This window comes from Nerophis ophidion, linkage group LG28 (genome assembly GCF_033978795.1).
Source record: "Nerophis ophidion isolate RoL-2023_Sa linkage group LG28, RoL_Noph_v1.0, whole genome shotgun sequence".
Taxonomy (NCBI): domain Eukaryota; kingdom Metazoa; phylum Chordata; class Actinopteri; order Syngnathiformes; family Syngnathidae; genus Nerophis; species Nerophis ophidion.
The window spans coordinates 26,065,454-26,086,710 of record NC_084638.1 but is presented as its reverse complement, the minus strand read 5'-3'; the positions used below and the strand labels follow the sequence as shown (position 1 = coordinate 26,086,710).

Sequence of the window (21,257 nt, the reverse complement as noted above, 5' to 3'; positions counted from 1 at the left end):
CAAGTAGCATTCGTCAAGTAACAAAATATTAGACGCTGAGGTGTATATCTGCAAACTTAGCACAAAATAATAGCTAGCATGCTAACAGGTAACATTTGTCAAGTGACAAAATATTCAACGCTGAGGTGTATACCTGCAAACTTAGCAAAAATAAATAAATAGCTAGCATGCTAACAGGGAGCATTCGTCAAGTAACAAAATATTAGACGCTGAGGTGTATATCTGCAAACTTAGCACTAAAAAATAGCTAGTATGCTAACAGGTAGCATTCGTCAAATGACAAAATATTCAACGTTGAGGTGTATACCTGCAAACTTAGCAAAAATAAATAAATAGCTAGCATGCTAACAGGTAGCATTCGTCAAGTAACAAAATATTAGACGCTGAGGTGTATACCTGCAAACTTAGCAAAAATAAATAAATAGCTAGCATGCTAACAGGTAGCATTCGTCAAGTAACAAAATATTAGACGCTGAGGTGTATATCTGCAAACTTAGCACTAAAAAATAGCTAGTATGCTAACAGGTAGCATTCGTCAAATGACAAAATATTCAACGCTGAGGTGTATACCTGCAAACTTTGCAAAAATAAATAAATAGCTAGCATGCTAACAGGTAGCATTCGTCAAGTAACAAAATATTAGACGCTGAGGTGTATACCTGCAAACTTAGCAAAAATAAATAGCTAGCATGCTACCAGGTAGCCTTTGTCAAGTAACAAAATATTAGACGCTGAGGTGTATATCTGCAAACTTAGCAAAAAAATAATAGCTAGCATGCTGACAGGTAGCATTCGTCAAGTAACAAAATATTAGACACTGAGGTGTATACCTGCAAACTTAGCAAAAATAAATAAATAGCTAGCATGCTAACAGGGAGCATTCGTCAAGTAACAAAATATTAGACGCTGAGGTGTATATCTGCAAATTTAGCACTAAAAAATAGCTCGTATGCTAACAGGTAGCATTCGTCAAATGACAAAATATTCAACGCTGAGGTGTATACCTGCAAACTTAGCAAAAATAAATAAATAGCTAGCATGCTAACAGGTAGCATTCGTCAAGTAACAAAATATTAGACGCTGAGGTGTATACCTGCAAACTTAGCAAAAATAAATAGCTAGCATGCTACCAGGTAGCATTTGTCAAGTAACAAAATATTAGACGCTGAGGTGTATATCTGCAAACTTAGCAAAAAAATAATAGCTAGCATGCTGACAGGTAGCATTCGTCAAGCAACAAAATATTAGACACTGAGGTGTATACCTGCAAACTTAGCAAAAATAAATAAATAGCTAGCATGCTAACAGGGAGCATTCGTCAAGTAACAAAATATTAGACGCTGAGGTGTATATCTGCAAATTTAGCACTAAAAAATAGCTCGTATGCTAACAGGTAGCATTCGTCAAATGACAAAATATTCAACGCTGAGGTGTATACCTGCAAACTTAGCAAAAATAAATAAATAGCTAGCATGCTAACAGGTAGCATTCGTCAAGTAACAAAATATTAGACGCTGAGGTGTATACCTGCAAACTTAGCAAAAATAAATAGCTAGCATGCTACCAGGTAGCATTTGTCAAGTAACAAAATATTAGACGCTGAGGTGTATATCTGCAAACTTAGCAAAAAATAATAGCTAGCATGCTAACAGGTAACATTTGTCAAGTGACAAAATATACAACGCTGAGGTGTATACCTGCAAACTTAGCAAACATAAATAAATAGCTAGCATGCTAACAGGGAGCATTCGTCAAGTAACAAAATATTAGACGCTGAGGTGTATATCTGCAAACTTAGCACTAAAAATAGCTAGTATGCTAACAGGTAGCATTCGTCAAATGACAAAATATTCAACGTTGAGGTGTATACCTGCAAACTTAGCAAAAATAAATAAATAGCTAGCATGCTAACAGGTAGCATTCGTCAAGTAACAAAATATTAGACGCTGAGGTGTATACCTGCAAACTTAGCAAAAATGAATAAATAGCTAGCATGCTAACAGGTAGCATTCGTCAAGTAACAAATTATTAGACGCTGAGGTGTATATCTGCAAACTTAGCACAAAATAATAGCTAGCATGCTAACAGGTAGCATTTGTCAAGTGAAAAAATATTCAACGCTGAGGTGTATACCTGCAAACTTAGCAAAAATAAATAAATAGCTGGCATGCTAACAGGGAGCATTCGTCAAGTAACAAAATATTAGACGCTGAGGTGTATATCTGCAAACTTAGCACTAAAAAATAGCTAGTATGCTAACAGGTAGCATTCGTCAAATGACAAAATATTCAACGCTGAGGTGTACACCTGCAAACTTAGCAAAAATAAATAAATAGCTAGCATGCTAACAGGTAGCATTCGTCAAGTAACAAAATATTAGACGCTGAGGTGTATATCTGCAAACTTAGCACAAAATAATAGCTAGCATGCTAACAGGTAGCATTTGTCAAGTGAAAAAATATTCAACGCTGAGGTGTATACCTGCAAACTTAGCAAAAATAAATAAATAGCTGGCATGCTAACAGGGAGCATTCGTCAAGTAACAAAATATTAGACGCTGAGGTGTACATCTGCAAACTTAGCACTAAAAAATAGCTAGTATGCTAACAGGTAGCATTCGTCAAATGACAAAATATTCAACGCTGAGGTGTATACCTGCAAACTTAGCAAAAATAAATAAATAGCTATCATGCTAACAGGTAGCATTCGTCAAGTAACAAAATATTAGACGCTGAGGTGTATACCTGCAAACTTAGCAAAAATAAATAGCTAGCATGCTACCAGGTAGCATTTGTCAAGTAACAAAATATTAGACGCTGAGGTGTATATCTGCAAACTTAGCAAAAAAATAATAGCTAGCATGCTGACAGGTAGCATTCATCAAGTAACAAAATATTAGACACTGAGGTGTATACCTGCAAACTTAGCAAAAATAAATAAATAGCTAGCATGCTAACAGGGAGCATTCGTCAAGTAACAAAATATTAGACGCTGAGGTGTATATCTGCAAATTTAGCACTAAAAAATAGCTCGTATGCTAACAGGTAGCATTCGTCAAATGACAAAATATTCAACGCTGAGGTGTATACCTGCAAACTTAGCAAAAATAAATAAATAGCTAGCATGCTAACAGGTAGCATTTGTCAAGTAACAAAATATTAGACGCTGAGGTGTATATCTGCAAACTTAGCAAAAAAATAATAGCTAGCATGCTGACAGGTAGCATTCGTCAAGCAAAAAAATATTAGACACTGAGGTGTATACCTGCAAACTTAGCAAAAATAAATAAATAGCTAGCATGCTAACAGGGAGCATTCGTCAAGTAACAAAATATTAGACGCTGAGGTGTATATCTGCAAATTTAGCACTAAAAAATAGCTCGTATGCTAACAGGTAGCATTCGTCAAATGACAAAATATTCAACGCTGAGGTGTATACCTGCAAACTTAGCAAAAATAAATAAATAGCTAGCATGCTAACAGGTAGCATTCGTCAAGTAACAAAATATTAGACGCTGAGGTGTATACCTGCAAACTTAGCAAAAATAAATAGCTAGCATGCTACCAGGTAGCATTTGTCAAGTAACAAAATATTAGACGCTGAGGTGTATATCTGCAAACTTAGCAAAAAAATAATAGCTAGCATGCTGACAGGTAGCATTCGTCAAGTAACAAAATATTAGACGCTGAGGTGTATATCTGCAAACTTCGCACAAAAAAATGTAGCATGTTAATATCAGAAAGTTTACGATTTTGCAACTTACTATTTTGGGCCAATAGGAATGTGTAGAAAACGAAAGTGAAAGTGAAAACTTACATGTGTGTTGAAGGTGAGTCCTTGCAGTCGAGAGGGAAGCCCCGCCCTGCAGAAGCGGCCCGGTCCTGACAAGATCCTGGTCCGGTCCACCGTGCCAGACCCCGGTCACACCTCGGGCCAGGTCCAGACTTGGGTCCAGGACGCCAGCGGAGCCCCTGAGGTGACCTGTCCCACGCGGACCTCCGAGGTCACCAAAGACCTGGACCAGGTCCTCCGGGAGGCCCGGGCCAGTCTGACTAAGTCCACCCCGGACCCGGACCCGTCCCACGCCGGAGGGTCTCACCCGGAGAAACCCTTGGACCTGACCCTGCAAGGTAGACTCTGCTTCCTTACAAACAGCTGGCAGCTACACAACAGCTGAGCACACGATAGCACACAAGCTAGTTATAGGTAGCACTGTTTAATATAATGCCTGCTAATGTTAGCATCCTAGCTTTTTAGTTCTTTGTGCAGGTATGCGCCTCAAAGTCAAATATATTAGTACTGGACACATGCTGACTGTTAGCATATTATTGTTAGCATGTTAGTTTTTTTGTCATTTTTGTAGGTAGACGCCTCAGAATTAAATGATTTATTACTTGACACATGTTAACTGTTAGCATGCTATCTTTTGAGCAAATTTTATAGGTATTCACCTTAGGGTCAAAAATAGTGTTACTTTACACTTGTTAACTGTTAGCATGTTAATGTTAGCATTCTAGCTTTATAGCTAATTTTACAAATTTGCACTTCAGATTCAAAAACAGTGTTTCTTCACACATGCTAACTGTTAGCATCATAATGTTCGCATGCTATCTTTTCAGCAAATTTTACAGGTATGCACCTCCAGAGTTAAAAATAGTGTTGCTTTACGCTTGCTAACTGTTAGCATAATAATCTTAGCCTGCTATCTTTTGAGCAAATTTTATAGGTATTCACCTTAGGGTCAAAAATAGTGTTACTTTACACTTGTTAACTGTTAGCATGTTAATGTTATCATTCCAGCTTTATAGCTAATTTTACAAATTTGCACTTCAGATTCAAAAACAGTGTTTCTTCACACATGCTAACTGTTAGCATCATAATGTTCGCATGCTATCTTTTTCGCAAATTGTATAGGTATGCACCTCCAGAGTTAAAAATGGTGTTGCTTTACGCTTGCTTAGTGTTAGCATGCTAGCGTTAAAGCTAATTTTATACGTTTGCACGTAAACAGTGTCCCTTCACACATGCTAACTGTTAGCATATTAATATTATCATGCCAGCTTTTCGCCTGTTTTGCAAGTATGCATCTAGGAGTTAAATATTGCGTTACTACACGCATGTCGCATGTTAGCATGCTAACGTTAGCATGTGGGGGGAAAAAAAACAAGACGAGGCTTGAATATCGTAGAAAAGAATCATCCTGATATGAAAACATCGCAATACAAAATACGTTATTGTTTCTACGAGTGCTAGCTCAGAATCGTGTTGGCGCTTATCGGGCGAAGGTCGGAACGTGATGACGTCTAGTCTTGTTTTGGTAGCACAGTGTGGCAAAAACTGAATTTATCGCCAAGTTCAGGTGTAACATTTGAGAACGATCTGACTTCAGCATCACCGTGCGGAGACGAGGAACCCAGACCGACACAGCGGGGGCAACAAGCGGCTTCTTCTCTGCTGGAGCGCCAGGGTAAATATGGAAGTCAGCTCCCGGTTCTGACTGAAACTACTTCAGGATACCAGCGCCTCCAAATGTGTTCATAAGAGCTAGCACTAAGCAATAAGTGCAATACTTAAAGCGTAAACACTTTCTAGGGCGCAACAACAGACAAGACCTTAGTAGTAACGATAACATGTCGTTGCCCGACACGTTTAGCAGAAGCAGAAGCGTCTTCGAGCAGCAGACGGAGCCCACGGCCGCAGGTGGAGAAACCTCGGCGACCCAGCGTGGAGAGGAAGCCGAGTCCCGACCCGGGTCACTCATCCCCGAGTCCCCCGAGGAGGTGGGCTGATCGGTATGCGTGACCAGAGTGGAATCCGAGATTTTTATTGTGTTGTCCTTTGTCAGGTCCCAGGCCCTCAGCGGAGGTGTGGCCGCGGGAAGGAGTGGAGAAGTTGTCTTCACTGCCAGGAAGGAAGCTCCTGGACCACAGGTGTGTCCAGGTGCCTTGAAAAAAGTACACCACATACCTCAGGTCCCCCAGTACCTGGGGACCAAATTACACCAAATACCGCCAGTCCCCCAGTACCTGGGGACCAAAGTACACCACATACCGCCCAGTACCTGGGGACATAAGTACACCAAACACCTCCAGAGCCTCAGTACCTGAGGACCAAAATACACCAAATACCTCCAGACCCCCAGTACCTGGGAACCAAAATACACCAAATACCGCCAGTCCACCAGTACCTGGGAACCAAAGTACACCACATACCTCCATTTCCCCAGTACCTGGGGACAAAAGTACACCAAATACCTCCAGTACCTGGGGACCAAAGTACACTAAATACCTCCAGTCCCCCAGTACCTGGGGACCAAACTACACTAAATACCTCTAGTCCCCCAGTACCTGAGGAACAAAATACACTAAATACCTCCATACCCCCAGTACCTGGGAACCAAAGTACACCAAATACCGCCAGTCCACCAGTACCTGGGAACCAAAGTACACCACATACCTCAAGTCCTCCAGTACCTGGGGACAAAAGTACACCAAATACCTCCAGTAGCTGGGGACCAAAGTACACTAAATACCTCCAGTCCCCCAGTACCTGAGGACCAAACTACACCAAACACCTCTAGTCCCCCAGTACCTGGGGAGCAAAATACTCTAAATACCTCCAGCCCCCCAGTACCTGGGAACCAAAGTACACCACATACCTCCATTTCCCCAGTACCTGGGGACAAAAGTACACCAAATACCTCCAGTACCTGGGGACCAAAGTACACTAAATACCTCCAGACCCCCAGTAGCTGGGGACCAAACTACACTAAATACCTCTAGTACCCCAGCACCTGGGGACCAAAGTACACTTAATACTTCCAGTAGCTGGCGACCAAATTACACTACATACCTCCATTTCCCCAGTACCTGGGGACAAAAGTACACCAAATACCTCCAGTACCTGGGGACCAAAGTACACTAAATACGTCTAGTCCCCCAGTACCTGGGGACCAAAGTACACTAAATACTTCTAGTCCCTCAGTACCTGGGGACCAAAGTACGCCAAACACCTCCTTTCCCCCAGTACCTGGGGACCAAAGTACCCCACATACCTCAAGTCCTCCAGTACTTGGGGACAAAAGTACACTAAATACCTCCAGCTCCCCAGTAGCTGGGGACAAAAGTACACCACATACCTCCAGTCCCCCAATAACTGGGGACCAAAGTACACCACATACCTCCAGTCCCCCAGTACCTGGGGACAAATTACACCACATACCTCCATTCCCCCAGTACCTGGGGACAAAATTACACCACATACCTCCATTCCCCCAGTACCTGGGGACCAAAGTACACCAAATACCGCCAGTCCCCGGGGACAAAAGTACACAACATACCTCTAGTCCCCCAGTACCTGGGGAGAAAAGTACACCAATTTCATCCACCCCCCCCCAGTACCTGGGGACCAAAGTATACCAAACTCCTCTTTTACCAATCCATGATCTCTCTCCGTCAGACGAGCTTCCATCGGCGTCTCCAATCATTCCGGTTCTCCATACACCCGGCCAGCTTCGTAGAGCTCTCAGCTCCCGCATCTTTCATGATCCCCAACATAAATTGTCCGTCACATGACATAAACCATCTCCAGGTGTCCGTGAAGTACCACACAGACATGATTCATGTCCATGTGTTCCTCTGCAGAAGGACGTGGGAGACAAAGAGACGTCTGTCGTTCCTCAAACTAAACCCCCGAGACAGGCGCCAGAAGTCAAACCTAAACCTGTGGACGCTCCTGCCGACCATGACGATGACCGGAGGTTTATGAAAGAACTACAGGTACAGTACAGAACGGTACGGTACGGTAGCGTATCAAAGCATAACCGCTTCTTTACCACTTTGCAGAAACTATGGTTTTTAGGGTACAACCTCGTGAGTAGAAAGACTCTGACCAGGGTCAGGTCCATGTAGACATGCACTGTTTATATTCTTAGAACTGGTGACATTTGAAGCCGATGATAGAGGAATATAATATTTAATCTCAATTCATCTTAGGTTACTCCAGAACCGTCCAGCAGTGCTTTGCCAAGTGAGAAAGGTGCGTTCCAAGTCCAACCAAAGACACTCCCAGAAGCAAAGGTGGCTGGTCAGAATCCCTCGCTGACAATGAGCACCAAGTCAAAGTCCCATGTAGAACCTACCAGTGGTCGCCCTGACAGCCATTCCATGACTGTCGGATCAGGGGGAGTCTACACATCTGGGCAAGGGTCTCACCAGAACGAAGAAAACAAAACAGTCGAACACGAATCAAAGTCCAACGTTACGCGAAGTCTGAAGAGTGAGGAACCTCCAAGTGCAGTCTCCAGAAATTATCAAGTCCAAAACATGGTGGAACGTTTGAGCCAAGATAAAGATGGCGAGTCTTGGGTGGCCAGAACGGGAGATCGGCCAACCGTTCGTTCAATCCCAGAAAACAGGATTTTAAAAACTGACACGGAAATAGCTGCTGAGCTTGAGAAGTGTGCTCTCAGTTCACCAGACTTGCAAACGTTGCGAAGACCACGAACTTCAGGTGTTTGTGTCCAAGAACCGTCGCCGGACCGTAAGCAGGACCCGAATGCAGACCCGGACAGAAACGGCGAGCAGCAAACCCAAAAGCTCGATTTGCAGCACTGTGAAGAAGAAGGGAGCTTGAGTCCTGATATTTTAGACGATGGGGGATCTCCTCCCCCACCTCCTCCAACCAGTAAAATTGCCCTTCGCTTGGCAAAGAAAAAAATCAGAGCACTGTCTAAAGAACCCGATCCGGACCGAGTGAATATCTCTGGAACCCAAACAGCAGCAGCTTTAGGAAAAGCGGCGGAGCCCGTTTGTCGGGTTTATGATAACCAAGGTTTTGAGGACAATGACGGCTACGACAAGGAGCCCTTTATCGACCTTCAGTTAGACTTTAAGCGCCTGTCTACGATCTTTGAATCAGAGGAGGACCTGGATCGGATTGTTTCTCCAGAGAGTCCCGTGGAAGACGAGGATGTTAAGCAAGTAAGCTCAGGATCCAAAGACATTTCACTGCCAAACCGACTTCAAACAGATAACTTGGATGGAAACCAAGACAGGAGTAAACTGGATTTACTCTCTAAGGCAGTGACTAAATTCAAATTCAAGTTTCCCAAAAGCAAACTGGCTGCTATTGGCCTGACCATTCGATCAGGGAAAACCGGAATGAATCCTGTACCAAAAGAAGAGGAAGTAACGACATCAGACCGAAAGCCTGAGTCCAAGAAACTGAGCAAAAAACCTGGCAGGTTCAGGATTTCTGGGTCCAAACAAAACCTCAGCCATGACAAGCTCAATGGAACTTGTCCAGATTCTTCTTTTACCAGTGAACACGTCTTTAAGCCCAAGTCCCACAGCCAGGCAGAAGAGCCGAGTAAGATGACGTCAAACCCCTTTGACGGTTTGGATGAGTCCATTAAACGTCTGGAAATCAGCCAGGGCAGTTTCAGAGGGTCTTCCTCTTCTGTGACTCCTTTTCCTGCTGCGTTGCCCGTCTCTTCCTCCGGTGACAGGGTTCCCCCTTCGGGCAAGGTCAGGCGACGGAGGGAAGGAAGCCCATCCAAGAGGCCGGCCTCTGAGATCCCCACCAGCCCGAATTCACCCAAGAGCAAGAGGATCAAACCGCAACCTCTGAACTAACCAGTGAAATCCTCTACCAACAGGTTTGACCTAGCCGGTTAGTTTCATTGGTGGCGGAAACTTTGGTCCTGGGTTTCTGGTGAGGGTTTCTCTACGCTTATTTTACAAATCCAAACTAGAAAAAGACCAACGCAGGTCCGTCTGTAACATCCGGGATTGGTCTTTAAGAGGAAGATCACCATCCTGATAGCAAACACCCTTTCCAAAAACCTTTGAGAGTTTGGATTTGCAACTTTACAGGCTTGAAGTCACCTCACAGGTGGAAAAATGCAGCTTTCTGGTCACATGTCCGTACTGCCTCTCTCCCGCATTTTGTTCAAGAGGCGAATTACAACCTGGACCGGTCTCTGGCTGGTGACTTTGATAGGTCTTTGACTGGCAATCAAGCTCTATAGCGTCAACCACCACCATTAGGTACCATTCTGAAGTATTTCAACCTTTCGGTGGTCATGTAAGACCTAAACTCGGCAGAGGTCTCTCAAATGAGGTGCCTGTAGTTTCGTTTTAGTATAAGACCGCGGGTCCAGGGTGTACCTACCTCTTGCTCAAACCACTTTCAGCTTTTTCTGCGTCTTCCAGACCATTCCGTCTTGTGGCCTCAGCAATGACTGATGTTTACCTTCTGAGAGTCTGACCTGACTATGTACGCTCTTCTCTCTCCCTCCCGGAAATCACCCTCCCAGACCTCCAGCTCCTCGGCCCAGCGATCCCACATCACCACGTCTTGTCGTTCAATTCCCTCTTCGGGCTCACCTGAGAAGGCGCCCAAGCCCGCCCAGAAGAAACCCAGTCAGGTAAATATTGCTCCTCGCATCGGGAACTCAAACTGAACAGAAAAGTGCACCCATGTTCCAACCGAGAACTTTTACCGGCCTCGTTTTCTAGTGGTTTAGAAAGGGTTGTTGCCATTTGGTTTTCTCTTGTCATCATTTCCCTCTTCCCTCCTTTCTGTCCACTCCGTGATCTTGCTACCGCATCCGGGTGTCCTTTGACCCTGCATGTTCCTTGGCGAGAGCCATTGTCCGTGGACTTGCAGTGAGTTGTGGATACTTTACTGTGTTTATCTTTTTGACCCCCGGTTGTTGAACCGATGCGGGAGCCTACCGTTGAATCTTCGGAACCGCTTGTCAAACAGTCGGTACTACATGCTTGTTCAGACCCCCAGGAATTGGCGCCAAGTCACCCAAACCCCGGGACCGCACTGTCTACTATAGCACCAAAACTCTCCTACCAACTGGAGAGTTGATAAGAACTCTCCAGTTCCTTTGAACTCTAGGTAGTACTAGGTTGAAGTACTAGGCTGACATGCAGTATTCCCGTTCACAGGCCGACTGCGGACGTTGTCGAGCGGCTGAGGATTTGAACCAATCAGGCGCGGCGTTGCGTGCATCTAAGATTCCCGCCCTGTGTCGTAGTTTGGGGCCGGAGCTTCCTCCTTCCGACTCCGTAACCATGCCTCACTGCTCGGAAGCCGCCGACTCCTCTTCCTCCTCCACCGCTTCGTCTTCCAAGTCCTCGGGCAGAAAGCTCCTTCTCGCCTCTTCCCCTTCCTTTGCCCCGCCTTCTTCCTATGCCCCGCCTTCTTCCTGGCCGCCATCTTCTTCCTGGCACAAGTCTCTCATCCCGTCTCTGAATTTGACCCGTCTGCTCCCCTCGTCTAGTCGAGTCCCGCCGACTCCCGACCGTGAACCCCACCGGAGCAAGCGTCAGCGCCGCCCTGGCCCCGCCTCCCAGCTCACCTGCTACTCGTCTTCGTCCTCAGCGTGCTCTTCGTCTTCGTCCTCGCCGCGCTCCCCTTCCCCTTCCTCCTGTCTCCTGCACGCCGTGATGTCGAGTCACGGAGGGCGGAGTCTCCCGGCATCTTTGTCCAACGCCGCTACTCCGACCCGCAGCAGGAAATACGTCAAAGGTAGCGACGCACAGCACTGCGAGCCACCGACCACGCTAACACAACAAACCAAACATGCTAACGCACAAAAAATGAAACATGCTAACACAACATGCTAAGATATGAGTCATGATATCACAGAAGGGCCATTCCACCAAATGCTAACAGTTAGCATGCATCAGGTATCAAAAGATATGACCTTTGAAGCATATACCTGCTTAATAAGATTTATTTTCTTTTAAAAGCTAGCATGCTAACAGTTAGCAGGCATCAGGTATCATAAGATATGATCTCTGAGGCTTACACCTGCAAAATTATATATAAAAAAATGTTAACATGCTAACAATAGCATGCTAAAATGCTAACAGTTAGCAGGTGTCAGGTATCAAAAGATATGATCTCCAAGGTTTACACCTGAAAAATTATATTTTAAAAAATGCTAACATGCTAACATTAGCATGCTAAAATGCTAACAACAAGCAAGCGGCGGGTATCAAAAGATATGACCTCTGAGGTTTACACCTGCAAAATGATATTTAAAAAAAACAAAAAACTGCTAACATGCTAACATTAGCATGCTAAAATGCTAATTAGCAAGCGGCAGGTATCCAAAGATATGACCTCTGAGGTTTACACCTGTAAAATTAAGTTTTAAAAAAATGCTAACATTAGCATGCTAAAATGCTAATAGTTAGCAGATGTCAGGTATCACAAGATATGACCTCTGAGGCTTACACCTGTAAAATGAGATATAAAAAAACAATATTGCTAGCATGCTAAAATGTTAACAGTTAGCAGGCACCAGGTATCAAAAGATATGACCTCTAAAGCTTACACCTGCAAAATTAGATTTAAAAAAAAAATTGCTAAGATGTTAACGTTAGCATGCTCAAACGCCAACAGTTAGCACGCGTCAGGTATCAAAAGATATGACCTCGGAAGCCTATACCTGCAAAATAAGATTTATTTATTTTTAAAAAGCTAGCATGCTAACAGTTAGTAGGCGTCAGGTATCAAAATATATGACCTCTAAAGCTTACACCTGCAAAATTAGACTTTTAAAAAAATGCTAGCATGATAACATTAGCACGGTAAAATTCTAACAGTTAGCAGGGGTCAGGTACCGAAACAAACAAATGACCTCTGAGGCTTACACCTGCTAAATTAAATTTAAAAAAAGCTAGTATCCTAACATTAGCTTGTTAAAATGCTAACAACGAGCAGACGTCAGGTATCAAAAGATGTATGACCTTTAAAGCTTACACCTGCATATAAATGTTTTTTTTTTAAGAAGCTAGCATGCTAACAGTTGGCAGGTGTCAGGTATCAAAAGATATGACCTCTGAGGCTTACACCTGCAACATTAGATTTAATCATATATATATATTGTTAACATGCATCAAGTAGCAAAATACATGACTGTAAGGTGCGCATACATCAAAAATTAGCTAATACAAAAGTTAAGATGCTAATGTTAGCATGCCAACCAAATGTTATGACCTCTGAGGCTTATATATGGCGTCACATTAGTGCCAAAAATCCAAGCGCATAAAAACTGTTATCGCGCACTGACTCACCACTTTGCGCGCGCGCGTTACCTATTCGTGCGCGCTCCGTATCGGTCTGGCATCTCTCCTCGCACTCTCATGTTTGTTTTGGCACTTTGGGGGCGGGAATGGTTGGACGGCCCCTTCTTTCTGATTGGCTCTGAGCGCTGTCAGTCAATGGCAATGTGGCGGCCATCTTACCTCAGGCAGCTGGCCCCGCCCAGTACATAGTTGTCAAGGAACATGCACTATTTAAATAACCATAACTTGCTCAATTTTCAACTCATTTCCCAACGGTTTAATTTGTTATAAATGTCAGGTTTTCATGGCTGAACAAGTAAGTCTTACACTATTATCTCTCGGGTTTAATTTGACTAATGTATGGAGCTAACTTTTTTTGTTGTTTTTTTAAATACATATTTTTAACTCTGCCATCTATACTGATCTGGGCTGATATCTAATTCTCCATAGTTTTAGTTGTTTGCAGAAGCCTAAATACTTTTCATAGTAATATTAAAACCATATTCATTAATTGTAGTGTTAACCTGTCATTCATTATTCTACTAAAATAGTAATTGCAATCATAACATCAATAATTAGGCCCATATGCTAATCATGTGGTCCTGATATGAAGTAGGCATAGATAAGTGGCTTCAGGTAGACTCTGCTGTAAACTTCAAGTAGAGGAAAGAAAATTAATAGTCCAACATTGTGGCATCGGCGTTTTCTGGATGTTGTTGATAAATGGCTTTCACTTTGCATAGTAGAGCTTTAACTTGCACTTTGAAGCATTTTAAGGAGGTCAAATTACAGCTCAAAGAGGCAAAAATGACATATTTGTAACGCATCGAAAGGAGGAAAGAAAATTAATAGTCCAACATTGTGGCATACATTCAATATTTACATATACAAATATTAGTTGAATAAAAATATTTTTCTGCAAACAACTCAAACTATGAAAACTTAGACATCAGCCCAGATCAGTACAGATGGCAGAGTTAAAAATATGTATTTAAAAAAACAACAAAAAAGCTAGCTCCATACATTAGGCTAATTAAATCTGAGAGATAATAATGTAAGACTTACTTGTTCAGCCATTGTAGTCCCAAGAAAACCTGATTTCCTTTCTTTTTAATCCCAGGGAACTGCCATGGACCTTTCATCATAGATATGAATAAACACTCCATGTTTCTCCATCTTACCTCAGACAGCTGGTCCCCATCATTTTATTGATGTCAATGCTACATGTTCTATTTAAATATACACATAATAAAGCTGCAAGCAGCGTTGGTCGGGTCCGCCTTTGGCTGCTGGACACCCGACCCAAGCCCTGGTCTAAATCAGACCTACATAGAGGTTTTTGTCTCATGTCTCTACGACATTCCTAACAGAAGTTACAAGCAGTTTTGTCGGGGTTTTTTCCTAGGGGGCTTTAGAGCGCAAATTTGATTTTTAGTGTTTGTTTTTTTATTAGATGGCAATTTTTGCCAGTCCTGATGTGTGTGTAAAATTTGGTGAGTTTTGAAGCATGTTAAGGGGGCAAAATTACAGATCGGCGTTTCTGGATGTTGTTGATAAATGGCTTTCACTTTGCATAGTAGAGCTTTAACTTGCACTTTGAAGCATTTTAAGGAGGTCAAATTACAGCTCAAAGAGGAAAAAATGACATATTTATAACGCATCGAAAGGAGGAAAGAAAATTAATAGTCCAACATTGTGGCATACATTCAATATTTACATATACAAATATTAGTTGAATAAAAATATTTTTCTGCAAACAACTCAAACTATGAAAAGTTAGACATCAGCCCAGATCAGTACAGATGGCAGAGTTAAAAATATGTATTTAAAAAAACAACAAAAAAGCTAGCTCCATACGTTAGGCTAATTAAATCTGAGAGATAATAGTGTAAGACTTACTTGTCCAGCCATGATAGTCCCAAGAAAATCTGATTTCCTTTCTTTTTAATCCCAGGGAACTGCCATGGACCTTTCATCATAGATATGAATAAACACTCCATGTTTCTCCAGCTTACCTCAGACAGCTGGTTCCAATCATTTATTGATGTCAATGCTACATGTACTATTTAAATATACACATAATAAAGCTGCAAGCAGCGTTGGTCGGGTCCGCCTTTGGCTGCTGGACACCCGACCCAAGCCCTGGTCTAAATCAGACCTACATAGAGGTTTTTGTTTCATGTCTCTACGACATTCCTAACAGAAGTTACAAGCAGTTTTGTCTGGGTTTTTTCCTAAATTTGATTCTTAGGGTTTGTTGTTTATTAGATGGCAATTTTTGCCAGTCCTGATGTGTGTGTAAAATTTGGTGAGTTTTGAAGCATGTTAAGGGGGTGAAATTACAGATCGGCGTTTCTGGATGTTGTTGATAAATGGCTTTCACTTTGCATAGTAGAGCTTTAACTTGCACTTTGAAGCATTTTAAGGAGGTCAAATTACAGCTCAAAGAGGCAAAAATGACATATTTATAACGCATCGAAAGGAGGAAAGAAAATTAATAGTCCCACTTTGTGGCATACATTCAATATTTCCGTATACAAATATTAAATAAATAAATAAAAAAATTAAGACAGACAAGTGAGGAAAGAAAACATATTGTAAAATATAATTTCCATCATTGACTGTGGACTGCTTGTATGAAAAGAGAGATATTGATCTTGACACTTCATGAACTATGTGATGTTCTCTCAACAGATGAGACATTACCTTCTTCAAAGACTTTTACATCAAATTCAATTGGCATTTTCCACAACTCCACTAAATTTGGACTTTTTAGAATTTGTTTGTCGACAAGAGCTGTATCATCTTGATACATATTGACCATGACCCGCCCTGCTATACTTCTGATTGGCCCTCAGCGATTTTTGCCTGACCAATCAGAAAGGAGGGGCCGTGTAAGAATAACCGCCCACAAAGTGACAAAACCAAGACGCCGCGCGCACGCACAAGAAGTGGAGAATCAGCGCGCGATAACAGTTTTTATGCGCTTGGATTTTTGGCACTAATGTGACGCCATACTTATACCTACAAAGGTATCTAGGAAAAAGAAGCTAGTTTGCTAACGTTAGCATGCTAACATGCTAAAAGTATGTATCAAGTATAAAAATATGACTCTGCAAAAGGTGCTAATAAGCTAGCAATGGACTAAATATTAGCACAATAAAGTCTATATTTCAAATCTGACATACTTTATTGTTGTACATAATACCACATGCAAACATGACAATATCATTGTTCATCAAAACAAATATAAATAATGTCTATATTACTGTTATTATTATAAGTGTTGACATATTTGTATAATGTATATTTGGACTTCTTTCACTTTCTTCTTCCTTTTTCTTGGATTTTTCATGAACTTAAGCAACATTATTCTTTTAATTACACTTTTGAATTTTAAGTTGTTTTTTCCAAAAATATCTTCATTTGCGACATTTATTTTGAAAACATTTATTTTTATAAACTACTGTATATTTTTGTTATTATATATATATATATATATGTGTGTGTATTTTGTTAAATGTTATTGTCATTTTATTGTTATTTTTTTCACAAAGTCACAAAACTGGGGGCACGACAGGAAGTTGTTACGTTTTCAAACCTCGCAAACTTTTTGTCGTGTTCTTAAAGTTTTCCGACTTTGAGTGGTGACAAAATGAAAGAAAGGTATCAAATTTCAATAGCGAAAATCCGTTTGGGGGAAAATGTGACGTTTTAAGAACTAGCATGAAACTCCGGCTTGTTTTGTTCGGACGGTGTAACGATCGGAACCGACGCTAAGATGGAAAAAGAATGTTTTTAATTTGAAGAACGAGCTATGCAAATTATTACCACTTATTCCTATTTTTGAGGTCTACTTTTATACTAATAGACATTTTTAACCAGATACTTTCAATAAGAAGAAAAATGTATATTTTAGTCGGAAAAACTTCCTTCCAGTCAGGAACAAAGTAAATATTACTAATAAAATAATGTACGTCTATTTCAAGTATTTTTTTACAAATCATTCCTGAAAAGTGGAGGACTTCAGTTATTAGCGTAGATGACATCTTATTCAACCACCGAAATGTAACAATCGTAAAATGCGATCTTATTTAAGTACGGAAACATAACAATCGTAAAATGCGATCTTATTTAAGTACGGAAACATAATCCTAAAATGCGATGTTATTTAAGTACAGAAACATAACAATCGTAAAATGCGATCTTATTTAAGTACGGAAACATAATCCTAAAATGCGATCTTACTTAAGTACGGAAACATAACAATCGTAAAATGCGATCTTATTTAAGTACGGAAACATAACAATCGTAAAATGCGATCTTATTTAAGTACGGAAACATAACAATCGTAAAATGCGATCTTATTTAAGTACGGAAACATAATCCTAAAATACGATCTTATTTAAGTACGGAAACATAACAATCGTAAAATGCGATCTTATTTAAGTACGGAAACATAACAATCGTAAAATGCGATCTTATTTAAGTACGGAAACATAACAATCGTAAAATGCGATCTTATTTAAGTACGGAAACTTAATCCTAAAATGCGATCTTATTTAAGTACGGAAACATAACAATCGTAAAATGCGATCTTATTTAAGTACGGAAACATAACAATCGTAAAATGCGATCTTATTTAAGTACGGAAACATAACAATCGTAAAATGCGATCTTATTTAAGTACGGAAACATAACAATCGTAAAATGCGATCTTATTTAAGTACGGAAACATAATCCTAAAATGCGATCTTATTTAAGTACGGAAACATAACAATCGTAAAATGCGATCTTGTTTAAATATGGCTACATAACAAGTTAAGTTGAAAATGTCTGCTTTAAATTTGAACAATGTTTTTTACGTGTACTCTTCTAGTAGTCTGAGCTTCTCAAGTACTGCAATTATTTACCTCTTTTTACTTGGAAATCTCTCCCAGCCGTCAGTGAAACGTTTTTTATTTCGAAATTTCTGAGCCGTCAAAGAAACGTCTTATTTTGAAATCTCTCCCAGTCGTCGAAGACACTTATTTTATGTGAAAATCTTCCAGTCGTCAAAGAAACGTCTTTTATTTTGAAATCCCTCCTAGTTGTCAAAGAAACATCTTTTGTTTTGAAATCGCTCCTAGCCGTTAAAGAAACATGTTATTTTGAAACCTCACCTAGTCGTCAAAGAAACGTCTTTTATTTTGAAATCTCTCCCAGCCGTCAAAGAAAAGTATTTTATTTTGAAATCTCTCCCAGCCGTCAAAGAAACATGTCATTTTGAAATCTTTCCCAGCCGTCAAAGAAAAGTCTTTTATTTTGAAATCTCTCCCAGCCGGCAAAGAAAAGTATTTTATTTTGAAATTTCTCCCAGTCATCAAAGAAACTTATTTTATTTTAAAATCTCTCTTAGCTATCAAAGGAAAGTATTTTATTTTGAAATCTCTCCCAGTCAACAAAGAAACTTATTTTATTTTAAAATCTCTCTCAGCCGTCAAAGAAATGTCTTTTGTTTTAAAATCTTTACCAGTCGTCAAAGAAACTTCTTTTATATTAAAATCTTTCCCAGTCGTCAAAGAAGTGTATTTTATTTTGAAATCTCTCACAGTCATCAAAGAAACGTCTTTTATTTTGAAAACGTCAGTTATTTTTAAATCTCTCCCAGTCGTCAAAGAAATGTATTTTATTTTAAAATCTTCCAGTCATCAAAGAAACGTCTTTTATTTTGAAAACGTCTTTAATTTTGAAATCTCTCCCAGTCATCAAAAAAGTTATTTTGAAAAATTATTTTATTTTGAAATATCTCCCGGTCGTCAAAGAAACATATTTTATTTTAAAATCTTCCAGTCGTCAAAGAAATGTTTTTTATTTTGAAAAGGTCTTTAATTTTGAAATCTGTCCCAGTCATCAAAAAAGTTATTTTGAAAAATTATTTTATTTTGAAATCTCTCCCAGTCGTCAAAGAAACGTATTTTATTTTAATTTCTCCCAGTCGTCAAAAAGTTATTTTAAAAAAATATTTTATTTTGAAATCTCTCCCATCCGTCAAAGAAATGTATTTTATTTTGAAATCCCTCCCAGCCGTCAAAGAGACGTCTTTTATTTTGAAATCCCCCCCAGTTGTCAAAGAAACGTCTTTTATTTTGTTCAGTTCCTGTGCAAATGTGGAAGTTGACGTGCCTGCCGCAAAGCATGCTGGGAGCAGAAGAAAATCAAATAAAAATCCTGCCACTGTTGGAAATAAAAAGCTTTAACGGTTAAAAATGCGGCAAATAAAAAAAAAGAAAAGACATAAAAAAATAAAACTGCTTTCTTTATTTCGCCGTGAAAAAAAAAGAGCATCGATTAAAAAAGTACTTTAATGCAGGAGAAGTATTTAAGTTATCGTGTACTTCCGGCTTGTCAACTTCCCTTTTAAAGCGGAAGTTTCACAATAAAAGCGTGTTTTTTGGTAATCTTGGGAGCACAGGAAGGAAGTACACAAATATTACTGCAGTAAGTACTTAAAAAGTCAAAATACTTATTTTAGTAAATTAGTTGAGGAACACGTCACTTCCGGTGAGCGCCAGCAGAGGCCGCTGCCGGCACAACACCTGCACTGACGTCATCGTCAAGGATACCGTTTGTCCGATATTGGAGTACTTTGATGTGTGGACAATAAAATATTTGTTTTAAAGACTTGTGTGAATTTATTTGGGATAAAATAAATAAAATATATTTTAACGAATCCAGTTCCGCCTTTTGGTCTGCACTTAATTAGAATGAAAATGCCTCATTTGCATATTCATGAGCTGGTGCTGGTTGAAAAGCAGCAGCTGATTATATTTCTATTTATCAATCAATCAATCAATCAATGTTTACTAATATAGCCCTAAATCACTAGTGTCTCAAAGGGCTGCACAAACCACAACACAAACCACTACCACATCCTCAGTAGGCCGACATAAGGGCAAGGAAAAACTCACACCCAGTGGGACGTCGGTGACAATGATGACTATGAGAACCTTGGAGAGGAGGAAAGCAATGGATGTCGAGCGGGTCTAACATGATACTGTGAAAGTTCAATCCATAATGGATCCAACACCGTTGCGAGAGTCCAGTCCAAAGCGGATCCAACACAGCAGCGAGAGTCCCTTTCACAGCGGAGCCAGCAGGAAACCATCCCAAGCGGAGGCGGATCAGCAGCGCAGAGATGTCCCCAGCCGATACACAGGCAAGCAGTACATGGCCACCGGATCGGACCGGACCCCCTCCACAAGGGAGAGTGGGACATAGGAGAAAAAGAAAAGAAGTGGCAGATCAACTGGTCTAAAAAGGTCTATTTAAAGGCTAGAGTATACAAATGAATTTTAAGGTGAGACTTAAATGCTTCTACTGAGGTGGCATCTCGAACTGTTACCGGGAGGGCATTCCAGAGTACTGGAGCCCGAACGGAAAAAGCTCTACAGCCCGCAGACTTTTTTTGGGCTTTGGGAATCACTAATAAGCCGGAGTCTTTTGAACGCAGATTTCTTGCCGGGACATATGGTACAATACAATCGGCAAGATAGGCTGGAGCTAGACCGTGTAGTATTTTATACGTAAGTAAAACCTTAAAGTCACATTTTAAGTGCACAGGAAGCCAGTGCAGGTGAGCCAGTACAGGTATATATGTATGTATATATGTATATAAAGGTATATACAGTATAGGTATATATGTATGTATATATGTATATAAAGGTATATACAGTATATATGTATGTATATATGTATATAAAGGTATATACAGTACAGGCGTAATGTGATCAAACTTTCTTGTTCTTGTCAAAAGTCTAGCCGCCGCATTTTGTACCAACTGTAATCTTTTAATGCTAGACATGGGGAGACCCGAAAATAATACGTTACAGTAATCGAGGCGAAACGTAACAAACGCATGGATAATGATCTCAGCGTCTTTAGTGGACAGAATGGAGCGAATTTTAGCGATATTGCGGAGATGAAAGAAGGCCGTTTTAGTAACGCTTTTAATGTGTGCCTCAAAGGAGAGAGTTGGGTCGAAGATAATACCCAGATTCTTTACCGTGTCGCCTTGTTTAATTATTTGGTTGTCAAATGTTAAAGTTGTATTATTAAATAGAGGTCGGTGTCTAGCAGGACCGATAATCAGCATTTCCGTTTTTTTGGCATTAAGTTGCAAAAAGT

The 21,257-nt window shown here is 40.6% G+C and overlaps 1 protein-coding gene across 7 annotated transcripts in view; it reads left to right on the top strand.

Moving 5' to 3' along the window:
* The window catches only part of LOC133545108 (sickle tail protein homolog), an 80,771-nt gene extending 61,019 nt beyond the window's left edge, over nt 1–19,752 (top strand). For 2 of the 7 annotated variants that reach the window (XM_061890451.1, XM_061890452.1), the window contains 7 exons: nt 3,830–4,130; nt 5,390–5,467; nt 5,654–5,780; nt 5,846–5,930; nt 7,644–7,778; nt 7,995–9,658; nt 10,319–10,456. In XM_061890451.1, the coding sequence (XP_061746435.1) occupies nt 3,830–4,130; nt 5,390–5,467; nt 5,654–5,780; nt 5,846–5,930; nt 7,644–7,778; nt 7,995–9,635 (2,367 nt within the window). In that variant the 3' untranslated portion in view covers nt 9,636–9,658; nt 10,319–10,456. Of the gene's footprint in view, nt 1–3,829; nt 4,131–5,389; nt 5,468–5,653; nt 5,781–5,845; nt 5,931–7,643; nt 7,779–7,994; nt 9,659–10,318; nt 10,457–10,961 lie in introns of those variants that run through there. The other 5 variants (XR_009804729.1, XR_009804728.1, XR_009804730.1 and 2 more) reach the window with 5 other exon arrangements.
* Nucleotides 19,753–21,257: the final 1,505 nt, after the last annotated feature.